Below are 12037 nucleotides of genomic sequence, written 5' to 3' on the forward strand. Positions count from 1 at the left end.
TTTTGATTTCTAGGACTTGTCACAAGGCTGCGGTACCCAGTTAGCACAAAGGGGAAGAATGCACCAACCACTGCAGGATTCAGCTACGGTAACTCCTTTTTTAGTTGCGTGGCAAATTTTTCTTGAACCCGTTATCCCAAGACCACTTTAGATGTGTAGAATTCCACGTAGCGGAACTGTTTCTGTATAAGTTTACCGTGTGAGATGTTAGATGACTACACTTATAGCTGTAGTGACCCTAGGTTTTCTGTTTTCATCACTATTCATTATTATTTGGCAGAAAGCTGCCCGTCAGTGAAAAATAAGCATTACCATGTTACTTCCAAAATAAATCAAAGCCTTTCCTGCTTCTCACTGGGCTTGGTTGGCTACTCACAGGAAAGTAAAGATGGAGGTAATAGAGAAGACATGCAACTTGATTGTCTTTGTGCTACTGGGGAGAGCCTTTTAAACAGGTTAAACTCTTCCCAACTTGATGGAATCGAAACAGAAAAAAAAAACTTCAGGGGGAGGAATGGTAAAGGAGGAAGTATTTGTTTAAAAAAGAAAAAAGTACCTTTAACTTTCAAGCTCCATTATTATTAGCCTATTGTGTAGCATCTTCTTGCCTTCTTCAGTTCACTTTGCTTTTACTGTGACAGCTGAGAAGGGGTCCATCCTCCCCAGAGAGAGGAAAGCCACCTTCTGTTGCTTATGGGCAGGTTGCAAGTCTGCTCTGTGTTGGTAATTGTATTACCTTGTAAGTTTTAGATTGACCTTGGTTATGGTTTCTTTGTTTTCCACTGATTCCTACTGTATTCTCCTGATTAAATTTTATCACTTTCCCCCTCTGTCTCACAGAAAAATGGGAGATTAACCCTTCAGAGCTGACCTTTATGAGGGAGTTGGGGAGTGGACTCTTTGGAGTAGTAAGGCTTGGCAAGTGGCGAGCTCAGTACAAAGTAGCCATCAAAGCTATTAGGGAAGGTGCCATGTGTGAGGAAGATTTTATAGAAGAAGCTAAAGTAATGATGTAAGTTTCTACATTTTTTCTGGCTCCCCTTTTTGTATTAAAAAGTGGCCCCTTGCCAGCTAACACCCCTGGTGGTTTCTTTCCCTGCAGTAACTCTGTGTATGCATGACTTCCCTCTCAGGAAACTGACACACCCAAAGTTAGTACAGCTTTATGGTGTATGCACCCAGCAGAAACCCATTTACATCGTTACCGAGTTCATGGAAAGGGGATGCCTTCTGAATTTCCTCCGACAGAGACAAGGCCATTTTAGTAGAGATGTGCTGCTGAGCATGTGTCAAGATGTGTGTGAAGGGATGGAGTACCTGGAGAGAAACAGCTTCATCCACAGAGATCTGGTAATCGCAAACCACCTGCCTTCCCATCACCAGCCAAGTTCCTTTGTAATCTGGGTCAACAAATGAGGAATGACGTGTTCATACCCAAGTTTTGTTCTCAACAATATATCACTGTTACTTTTAAATGTAGTAAATTTAACTTGCCCCATAGTTTTAACAGAAAGATCTTTATTAAATCTAATACATGTAGTATATAATTACATAGGTACCTGCTTATTAAATCATACATAATTACATAGGTAATATTTCCAGGTTAGTTACCATGCATTACATTTGGTCTTCATAAGAATCCCATGAGATAGCTAATCATAACAGATTTTCTGACCACCATTGTCTTATAGATAAGAAAATTAGCATCAGAGAAGTGAAATGACATGCATATGGTGATAAATGGGAAGTTAAGGGTTGACTCATCCTTTGACTAAGTCCTAAGCTGTTTTCCATCTCACACACTAGAAGCTGAAATTATAACAGAAATCCTTTCGTTCATTTTCTTCACTGGAAAGAGATGGAGTGGACGTTAACTCCAGAAAATACCAGAAAAAGTAATCTGTTACTGGTTCTAAATTATTGTGCTGGAGACGCTTCTTAATTTTTCCTCTCTCTTACTCTGTCTCCCTCTCTTCTCCACTCATTTTTTCTTTCTCTTTTTCTTCTCTGCCTGTTCTTCCCAAATGTGTCTATTTTCAGTATGTTGGTAGAACCGTTAGTCCCTGTTAAAGTATACAATACTCTATTATTAACTATAGTCATCATGCTATATCTTAGATCCTCAAAACTTACCTTGTAACTGAAAGTTTGTACCCTTTGACCAACATCTCCATTTCCCCTAACCCCCCAACCCCTGGCAATCACCAGTATAGTCTTCCTTTCTGTGAGTTCCATTTTTTTTCCCCCCTTAGATTCCATATATAAGTGATAGCATATAGTATTTGTCTTTCTCTGTCTGGTCTGTTTCACTTAACATAGTGTCCTCCAGGTTCGTCCATGTTGTTGCAACTGATGAGATTTCCTTCTTCCTTTTATGGTTGAATAATGTTCCATTCTGTCTGTGTATATATATACACACCACATTGTCTTTATTCATTCACCCCTTGATGGACACTTGGGTTGTTTCCATATCTTGGCTATTGTGAATAATGCTGCTATGAATATGGGAGTGCAGATATTTCTTTAAGGTACTGATTTTGTTTCCTTCAGCTACATACTAGGAAGTGGGACTGCTGGATCATATATATGGTAGTTCTGTTTTTAATTTCTTGAGGAACCTCCATACTGCTTTCCATAGTGGCTATACCAATTTGCATTCCCACCAACAGTATACAAGGGTTCCTCTTTCTCCACCTTTTCTTTTTTCTTTTTTGGTTATTTCTGAGATACACATTTTAAAGTAATAACTAGAATTATGACTTATAACATTATACCAGAACATATAAGATTTTTAGGAATTTCATGTAATGTCAGAAACATTTATATTAACGTATGTCCATACAAATAACCCAAAGAAAGTTTAGTATTAGTTGTTTATTTTTTTTAATTTCTGAATTTTATTTTTTTATTCAGCAGGTTCTTATTAGTCATCAATTTTATACACATCAGTGTATACATGTCAATCCCAATCGCCCAATTCAGCATACCACCACCCCGTGGCTTTCCCCCATTGGTGTCCATACGTTTGTCCTCTACATCTGTGTCTCAACTTCTGCCCTGCAAACTGGTTCATCTGTACCGTTTTTCTAGGTTCCACATACATGCATTAATATATGATATTTGTTTTTCTCTTTCTGACTTACTTCACTCTATATGACAGTCTCTGGATCCATCCACGTCTCAACAAATGACTCAATTTCGTTCCTTTTTATGGCTGAGTAATATTCCATTGCATATATGTACTAAACTTCTTTATCCATTCGTCTGTCAATGGGCATTTAGGGTGCTTCCATGACCTGGCTATTGTAAATAGTGCTGCAATGAATATTGGGGTGCATGTGTCTTTTTCAATTATGGTTTTCTCTGGGTATATGCCCAGTAGTGGCATTGCTGGATCATGCGGTAATTCTATTTTTAGTTTCTTAAGGAACCTCCATACTGTTCTCCATAGTGGCTGTATCAATTTACATTCCCACCAACAGTGCAAGAGGGTTCCCTTTTCTCCACACCCTCTCTAGCATTTGTTGTTTGTAGATTTTCTGATGATGCCCTTCTAACTAGTGTGAGGTGATACCTCATTGTAGTTTTGATTTGCATTTCTCTAATAATTAGTGATATTGAGCAGCTTTTCATGTGCTTCTTGGGCATCTGTATGTCTTCTTTGGAGAAATGTCTATTTAGGTCTTCTGCCCATTTTTGGATTGGGTTTTCTGTTTCTCTAGTATTGAGCTGCATGAGCTGTTTATATATTTTGGAGATTAATCCTTTGTCTGTTGATTTGTTTGAAAATATTTTCTCCCATTCTGAGGATTGTCTTTCGTCTTGTTTATGGTTTGCTTTGCTGTGCAAAACCTTTTAAGTTTCATTAGGTCCCATTTGTTTATTTTTGGTTTGATTTCCATTACTCTAGGAGGTGGATCAAAAAAGATCTTGCTGGGATTTATGTCAAAGAGTGTTCTTCCTATGTTTTCCTCAAAGAGTTTTATAGTGTCCAGTCTTACATTTAGGTCTCGAATCCATTTTGAGTTTATTTTTGTGTATGGTGTTAGGGAGTGTTCTTCTTTCATTCTTTTACATGTAGCTGTCCAGTTTTCCCAGCACCACTTATTGAAGAGACTGTCTTTTTCCATTGTATATCCTTGCCTCCTTTGTCATAGATTAGTTGACCACAGGTGCGTGGGTTTATCTCTGGGCTTTCTATCCTGTTCCATTGATCTATATTTCTGTTTTTTTTGCCAGTACCATATTGTCTTGATTACTGTAGCTTTGTAGTATAGTCTGAAGTCAGGGAATCTGATTCCTCCAGCTCCGTTTTTTTCCCTCAAGACTGCTTTGGCTATTAGGGGTCTTTTGTGTCTCCATACAAATCTTAAGATTTTTTTGTTCTAGTTCCATAAAAAATGCCATTGGTAATTTGATAGAGATTGCATTGAATCTGTAGATTGCTTTGGGTAGTATAGTCATTTTCACAATATTGATTCTTCCAATCCAAGAACATGGTATATCTCTCCATCTGTTGGTATCATCTTTAATTTCTTTCATCAGTGTCTTATAGTTTTCTGCATACAGGTCTTTTGTCTCCCTAGGTAGGTTTATTCCTAGGTATTTTCTTCTTTTTGTTGCAGTGGTAAATGGGAGTGTTTCCTTAATTTCTCTTTCAGATTTTTCATCATTAGTGTATAGGAATGCAAGAGATTTCTGTGCATTAATTTTGTATCCTGTGCAACTTTACCAAATTCATTGATTAGTTCTAGTAGTTTTCTGGCGGCATTTTTAGGATTCTCTGTGTATAGTATCATGTCATCTGCAAACAGTGACAGTTTTACTTCTTCTTTTCCAATTTGTATTCCTTTTATTTCCTTTTCTTCTCTGATTGCCGTGGCTAGGACTTCCAAAACTATGTTGAATAATAGAGGTGAGAGTGGACATCCTTGTCTTGTTCCTGATCTTAGAGGAAATGCTTTCAGTTTTTCACCATTGAGAATGATGTTTGCTGTGGGTTTGTCATATATGGCCTTTGTTATGTTGAGGTAGGTTCCCTCTATGCCCACTTTCTGGAGACTTTTTTATCACAAGTGGGTGTTGAATTTTGTCAAAAGCTTTTTCTGCATGTATTGAGATGATCATATGGTTTTTCTTCTTCAATTTGTTAATATGGTGTATCACATGGATTGATTTGCATATATTGAAGAATCCTTGCATCCCTGAGATAAATCCCACTTGATCATAGTGTATGATCCTTTTAATGTGTTGCTGGATTCTGTTTGCCAGTATTTTGTTGAGGATTTTTGCATCTATAGTCATCAGTGATATTGGTCTGTAATTTTCTTTTTTGGGAGTATCTTTGTCTGGTTTTGGTATCAGGGTGATGGTGGCCTCATAGAATGAGTTTGGGAGTGTTCCTTCCTCTGCAATTTTTTGGAAGAGTTTGAGAAGGATGGGTGTTAGCTCTTCTCTACATGTTAGATAGAATTCACCTGTGAAGCCATCTGGTCATGGACTTTTGTTTTTTGGAAGATTTTTTATCACAGTTTCAATTTCATTACTTGTGATTGGCCTGTTCATATTTTCTATTTCTTCATGGTTCAGTCTTGGAAGGTTATAACTTTCTAAGAATTTGTCCATTTCTTCCAGGTTGTCCATTTTACTGGCATAGAGTAGCTTGTAGTAGTCTCTTAGGATGCTTTGTATTTCTGCGGTATCTGTTGTAATTTCTCCTTTTTCATTTCTAATTCTGTTGATTTGAGTCCTCTCCCTCTTTTTCTTGATGAGTCTGGCTAATGGTTTATCAGTTTTGTTTATTTCTCAAAGAACCAGCTTTTAGTTTTATTGACCTTTGCTATTGTTTTTTTGCTTCTGTTTCATTTATTTCTGCTCTGATCTTCATGATTTCTTTCCTTCTGCTAACTTTGGGTTTTGTTTGTTCTTCTTTCTCTAGTTCCTTTAGGTGTAAGGTTAGATTTTTTATTTGAGATTTTTTGTTGTTTCTTGAGGTAGGCTTGTATAGCTACAAACTTCCCTTTTAGAACTGCTTTTGATGCATCCCATAGGCTTTGGATCATCGAGTTTTCATTATCATTTGTCTCTAGGTACTTTTTAATTTCCTGTTTGATTTCTTCAGTGATGCCTTGGTTATTTAGTAACATATTGTTTAGCCTCCATGTGTTTGTGTTTTTTATGTTTGTTTCCCTGTAATTGATTTCTCATCTCATAGTGTTGTGGTCAGAAAAGATGCTTGATATGATTTCAATTTTCTTAAATTTACTGAGGCTTGATTTGTGACCCAAGATGTGATCTATCCTGGAGAATGTTCCATGTGCACTTGAGAAGAAAGTGTAATCTGCTGTTTTTGGATGGAATGTCCTATAAATATCAATTAAATCTATCTGCTCTGTCGTGTCATTTAAAGCTTCTGTTTGCTTAGTTATTTTCATTCTGGGTGATCTGTCCATTGGTGTAAGTGAGGTGTTAAAGTCCCCCACTATTATTGTGTTACTGTCGATTTCCTCTTTTATAGCTGTTAGCAGTTGCCTTATGTATTGAGTTGCTTCTACATTGGGTGCATATATATTTATATAATTGTTATATCTTCTTGGATTGATCCCTTGATCATTATGTAGTGTCCTTCCTTGTCTCTTGTAACATTCTTTCTTTTAAAGTGTATTATATCTGATATGAGGATTGCTACTCCAGCTTTCTTTTGATTTCCATTTGCACAGAATATCTTTTTCCATCCCCTCACTTTCAGTCTGTATGTGTCCCTAGGTCTGATGTGGGTCTCTTGTAGACAGCATATATGTGGGTCTTGTTTTTGTATCCATTCAGCAAGCCTGTGTCTTTTGGTTGGAGCATTTAATCCATTCACGTTTAAGGTGATTATCGATATGTATATTCCTATGATCATTTTCTTAATTGTTTTGGGTTTGTTTTTGTAAGTCCTTTTCTTCTCTTGTGTTTCCCACTTAGAGAAGTTCCTTTAGCATTTGTTGTAGAGCTGGTTTGGTGGGGCTGAATTCTCTCAGCTTTTGCTTGTGTGTAACGCTTTTGATTTCTCCATCGAATCTGAATGAGATCCTTGCCGGGTAGAGTAATCTTGGTTGTAGGTTCTTCCCTTTCATCACTTTAATTATATCATGCCACTCCCTTCTGGCTTGTAGAGTTTCTGCTGAGAAATCAGCTGTTAACCTTATGGGAGTTCCCTTGTATATTATTTGTCATTTTTCCCTTGCTGCTTTCAATAATTTTTCTTTGTTTTTAATTTTGTCAATTTGATTACTGTGTGTCTCGGCGTGTTTCTCCTTGGGTTTATCCTGTATGGGGCTCTCTGTGCTTCCTGGACTTAGGTGGCTGTTTCCTTTCCCACGTTATGGAAGTTTTCGACTATAATCTCTTCAGATATTTTCTCGGGTCCTTTCTCTCTCTCTTCTCCTTCTGGGACCCCTATAATGCAAATGTTGTTGCATTTAATGTTGTCGCAGAGGTCTCTTAGGCTGTCTTCATTTCTTTTCATTCTTTTTTCTTTATTCTGTTCTGCAGCAGTGAATTCCACCATTCTGTCTTCCAGGTCACTTATCCGTTCTTCTGCCTCAGTTATTCTGCTGTTGACCCCTTCTAGTGTAGTTTTCATTTCATTTATTGTATTGTTCATCTCTGTTTGTTTGTTCTTTAATTCTTCTAGGTCTTTCTTAAACATTTCTTGCATCTTCTCGATCTTTGCCTCCATTCTTTTTTCGAGATCCTGGATCATCTTCACTATCATTATTTTGAATTCTTTTTCTGGAAGGTTGCCTATCTCCACTTCATTTAGTTGTTTTTCTGGGGTTTTATCTTGTTCCTTCATCTTGTACATAGCCCTCTGCCTTTTCATCTTGTCTATCTTTCTGCGAATGTGGTTTTTGTTCCACAGGCTGCAGGATTGTAGTTCTTCTTGCTTCTGCTCTCTGCCTTTTCTTTTTTGCCAGCTGTTGTCATCTCGTGTTTTTGTTGATAGTCGTTCTGAGAAGTGAGAGGTGATATCTCATTGTGGTTTTGATTTGCATTTCCCTGATGATTAGTGGTGTTGAGCCCCTTTTCACGTACCTATTGGCCATTTGTGTGTCTTTTTTTTTTTTTTGGCCCTGCCACACGGCTTGCGGGATCTTAGTTCCCCAACCAGGACTGAACCCATGCCCCCTGCAGTGGAAGTGTGGAGTCCTAACCACTGGACCACCAGGGAATTCCCTTGTGTGTCTTTTTTGATCAAGCGTGTATTCAGTCCTCTGCTCATTTTTCAATCAAATATTTGCTTTTTTGCTGTTGAGTTGAATGAGTTCCTTATATATTTTAGATATTAACCCTTTATCAGATATATGTTTTACAAATATTTTTTTCCCATTCTATAGTTTGCCTTTTCATTTTGTTGATTGTTTCCTTTGCTGTGAAAAAACTTCTTACTTTGTTGTAGCCCTAGTTATTTATTTTTGCTTTTTTTGCCCGTGTTTTGGTGTCAGATCCAAAAAATCATTGCCAAGACCATGTCAAAGAGTTTTTCCCCTATGTTTTCTTCTAGGAGTTGTATAGTTTCAGGTGTTACATTTAAGTCTTTAATCTATTTCAAGTTAATTTTTTGTATGGTGTAAGAGTAGGGTCCAATTTCATTATTTTACATATGGATATTTGAATTTGCCAGCACCATTTATGGAAGAGATTATTCCTTCCCTTTGTGTGTTCTTGGTGCCCATGTTAAAGATTAGTTGACCATATATACATGGGTTTATTTCTGGATTCTCTGTTCTGTTCCATTGGTCTATGTCTCTGTTTCTGTGCCAGTACCATACAGTTTTGATTACTATATTTCTGCAATCTAGTTCAAAATCAGGAAGTGTGATGCCTCCAGCTTTATTCATTTTCAAGATTGTTTTGGCTATTCAAGGTCTTTTTAGTTTCGTATGAAATTTAGATTGTTTTTTATATTTCTCTGAAAAATGCAGTGGAATTTTGTTAGGGTTGCGTTAAATGTGTAGATCCTTTTGGGTAGTATGCACATTTTAGCAATATTAATTCTTCCACTCTGTGAACACAGGATATCTTGCTGTTTATTTGTGTCTTCTTCAGTTTCTTTCATCAGTGTCTTATAGTTTTAAGTGTACAGGTCTTTCACCTCCTTGGTGAAATTTATTCCTACATATGTTAATGTTTTTGATGCTATTGAAATTCACTTGCTTTCTTAATTTCTCTCAGTTCATTGTTAGTGTATAGAAACAAAACTGATTTTCTATGTTTATTTTGTATCCTTCAACTTTACTGAGTTCTTTTATTACTTCTAACAGTTTTTTAGTGGAGTCTTTAGAGTTTTACATATATAAGATCATGTCATCTGCAAACAGAGACAATCTTATTTTCTATTCCAATTTGGATGCCTTTTATTTCTTTTTCTCACCTAGTTGCTCTGGCTAGGACTTTCAGTACTATGTTCAATAGAAGTGACAAGAGTGGGCATCCTTGTCTTGTTCCTGACCTTGGAGGAAAAACTTTTAGCTTTTCACCATTGAGTATGTTGTTAGCTGTGGGCTTGTAATATATGACTTGTATTATGTTGAGGTACATTCCTTCTATACCTAACTTGTTGAGAGTTTTTAATCATGAAATGAAAGGATTTTGAATTTTGTCAAATGCTTTTTCTGTATCTGTTGAGATGATCATGTGATTTTTATCCTTCCTTCTGTTAGTGTGGTGTATCATGTTTTTGATTTGCATATGTCAAACCATCCTTGTATCCCAGGGATAAATACCACTGGATCATGGTGTATGATCCTTTTTTTTTTTTTTTTTTTTGTGGTATGTGGGCCTCTCACTGTTGTGGCCTCTCCCCTTGCGGAGCACAGGCTCCGGATGCACAGGCTCGGCAGCCATGGCTCATGGGCCCAGCCGCTCCACGGCATGTGGAATCTTCCCGGACCGGGGCATGAACCCGTGTCCCCTGCATCGGCAGGCGGACTCTCAACCACTGCGCCACCAGGGAAGCCCGTATGATCCTTTTAATGTGCTGTTGAATTCTGTTTGCTAATATTTTGTTGAGGATTTTTTCATCTATGTTCATCAGGCATATTGGCCCATATTTTTATTTTCTTGTTGTGTCCTTATCTTGCTTTGGAGTTAGGGTAACATTGACCTTATAAAATGAGATTGGAAGTGAACCTTTTAAAATTTTTTGGAAGAGTTTGAGAACTTAGGATTGGTGTTAATTCTTCTTTAAATATTTGGTAGAATTCACCAGTGAAGCCATCCAATCCTGGGCTTTTCTTTCACAAAACTTTTAAAGGTCACATTTTATGATTGGGGCAAAGGACTTTGCAAAATAGAAGATGATGTGATATGTGTAACATTAGTTATTATTATGCTCAGTGATGATAAAGAACATCTCTTTGTCATATTGAAACTTGTGAATTTAGCACCTCCCTCTTTTTTGACTTTTAAAACTGATGGAAATCTGTTGTCTACGTGGGTATGACAGGTTACACCTCTCTACACATACCTCACTGTGGTGAAGGCAATTTTGATATGTTTGTGCCTATGATACTGACATCATTAGGGTAGGTTTTTGTCATCCCTTAAGGGAAGATTTTGATGCTTCTGTCTCCTGGGTGAAGAATCCTGGTGACTATCAAGTAAAGGCATGATAAGGTATCTTTATAGGAAGACGGAGATAATCCAGGGAATGGGTATTAACTCATACTTTAAAAGAGACTCTTAAAACGCATTCAACAGGAGATAACCTCGTGTAAATGGAATTTGCGTCGTACAGAGAATAAAATTCTGAAGCATAAGGAAGAAAAATACATTCTTAGTCTATGGGTTATAGCATGTGAAAAGACTGTCATCATGTCTTCCTTCTGAGAAATACTGTGTCTCTTTCCAAACTATTTTCTTGAACCTTGTAACCTTAAAGAATGGGGAAGAAAGTATAAGTAATCTAGAATTGTATTTGTCATAAATGACAAAGCAAACTATGTTACATATGGCTGTTCTTTTGACTCTTTGGGTTAGAGAAGACCAATCATTGAGCAAAGCCACTGGGTAAAAGATGGTTCACCCATCACTCTGATGCTTGTGTGTTATAAAGCTCGCCTAGTAAGAACCTGAATTAAGGACTTTAAGAGATGTTGTCACTATCAATAAGAAAATCAGATAGTTTAATAAGAATAGAAATGGGTGGGCAAGAAGCTGATTGACCCTCCTCTTAGTCCTCATATAGATATGACAGTTGGCAAAGATTATGTAATAATGCCTTTTTTCACATGAGACTTTTGACCTGTCTTTCTATCCATTCTTTCATATAAATGTTGAAGACGTTTCCATAGGGGTAAAAAAAAAATTTATGAGAGACACCACCTCTGCAAATGTTGACTGGGTTACACTAAATTTAATATAAACAGAACTTATATTTTTCTACTTTTATTGTGGAACTTTGCAACTAATATACCTTTATAATGTTGTTTTCCAGGCTGCCAGAAATTGTCTAGTAAATGAGGCAGGAATTGTGAAAGTTTCTGATTTTGGAATGGCTAGGTAAGGCTGAGTATATGTGAACATTTTCTATACATTTTGGATTAAATTAATGTAAGACTGTGGCCTTTCCCTTGAAAGTACTTGACTTTTCCTTTGCAGTTTGTGTCAGCTTCTTCCTCTGATGCCTGTTTAAGAGCTATTTTGAAACATCTTTTGTTCCTTTAACAAAACATTAGAAGTACCCATCATTTTTTTTTAAGTACCCATCATTTTTGTACAGATTGACTTTTCTGCTTCTTAGTGTTTTTTGTATAAGGTTAGAAAATAGATTATCTATATTTTGAAAGATTTCTTTGCTGAATTTGTCTTTTTACTGTTAGCTTTGGCTTTTTCTCAGGTAAACTGTTGAGAAGTTATGATTACTTAATACTTCATTATGTGGCTTTAGTTGATATTCACATTAGCTTATAGAATTGATAAGCATGGAAATAATCTGCGTTGATAAAGCAAAAATGAAACCCTATTAGATGTCCTGAGATAAAATAAATAT

General features: G+C 36.7%; 1 protein-coding gene across 8 annotated transcripts in view; it reads left to right on the top strand.

The window, feature by feature from the left end:
• The window catches only part of TEC (tec protein tyrosine kinase), a 149629-nt gene that overhangs the window by 124431 nt on the left and 13161 nt on the right, over window positions 1–12037 (top strand). For all 8 annotated transcript variants that reach the window (XR_003795470.1, XR_003795471.1, XM_029234631.1 and 5 more), the window contains 4 exons: window positions 14–88; window positions 841–1012; window positions 1134–1350; window positions 11483–11547. Coding sequence is in view for 6 of the 8 variants with exons in the window: in XM_029234631.1 (XP_029090464.1) it covers window positions 14–88; window positions 841–1012; window positions 1134–1350; window positions 11483–11547 (529 nt within the window). In the remaining 2 variants the exon portion in view is untranslated. The remainder of the gene's footprint in view (window positions 1–13; window positions 89–840; window positions 1013–1133; window positions 1351–11482; window positions 11548–12037) is intronic.

Source organism: Monodon monoceros, unplaced genomic scaffold (assembly GCF_005190385.1).
Source record: "Monodon monoceros isolate NGI ecotype Baffin Bay Population unplaced genomic scaffold, NGI_Narwhal_1 Super_Scaffold_20, whole genome shotgun sequence".
Lineage (NCBI taxonomy): Eukaryota > Metazoa > Chordata > Mammalia > Artiodactyla > Monodontidae > Monodon > Monodon monoceros.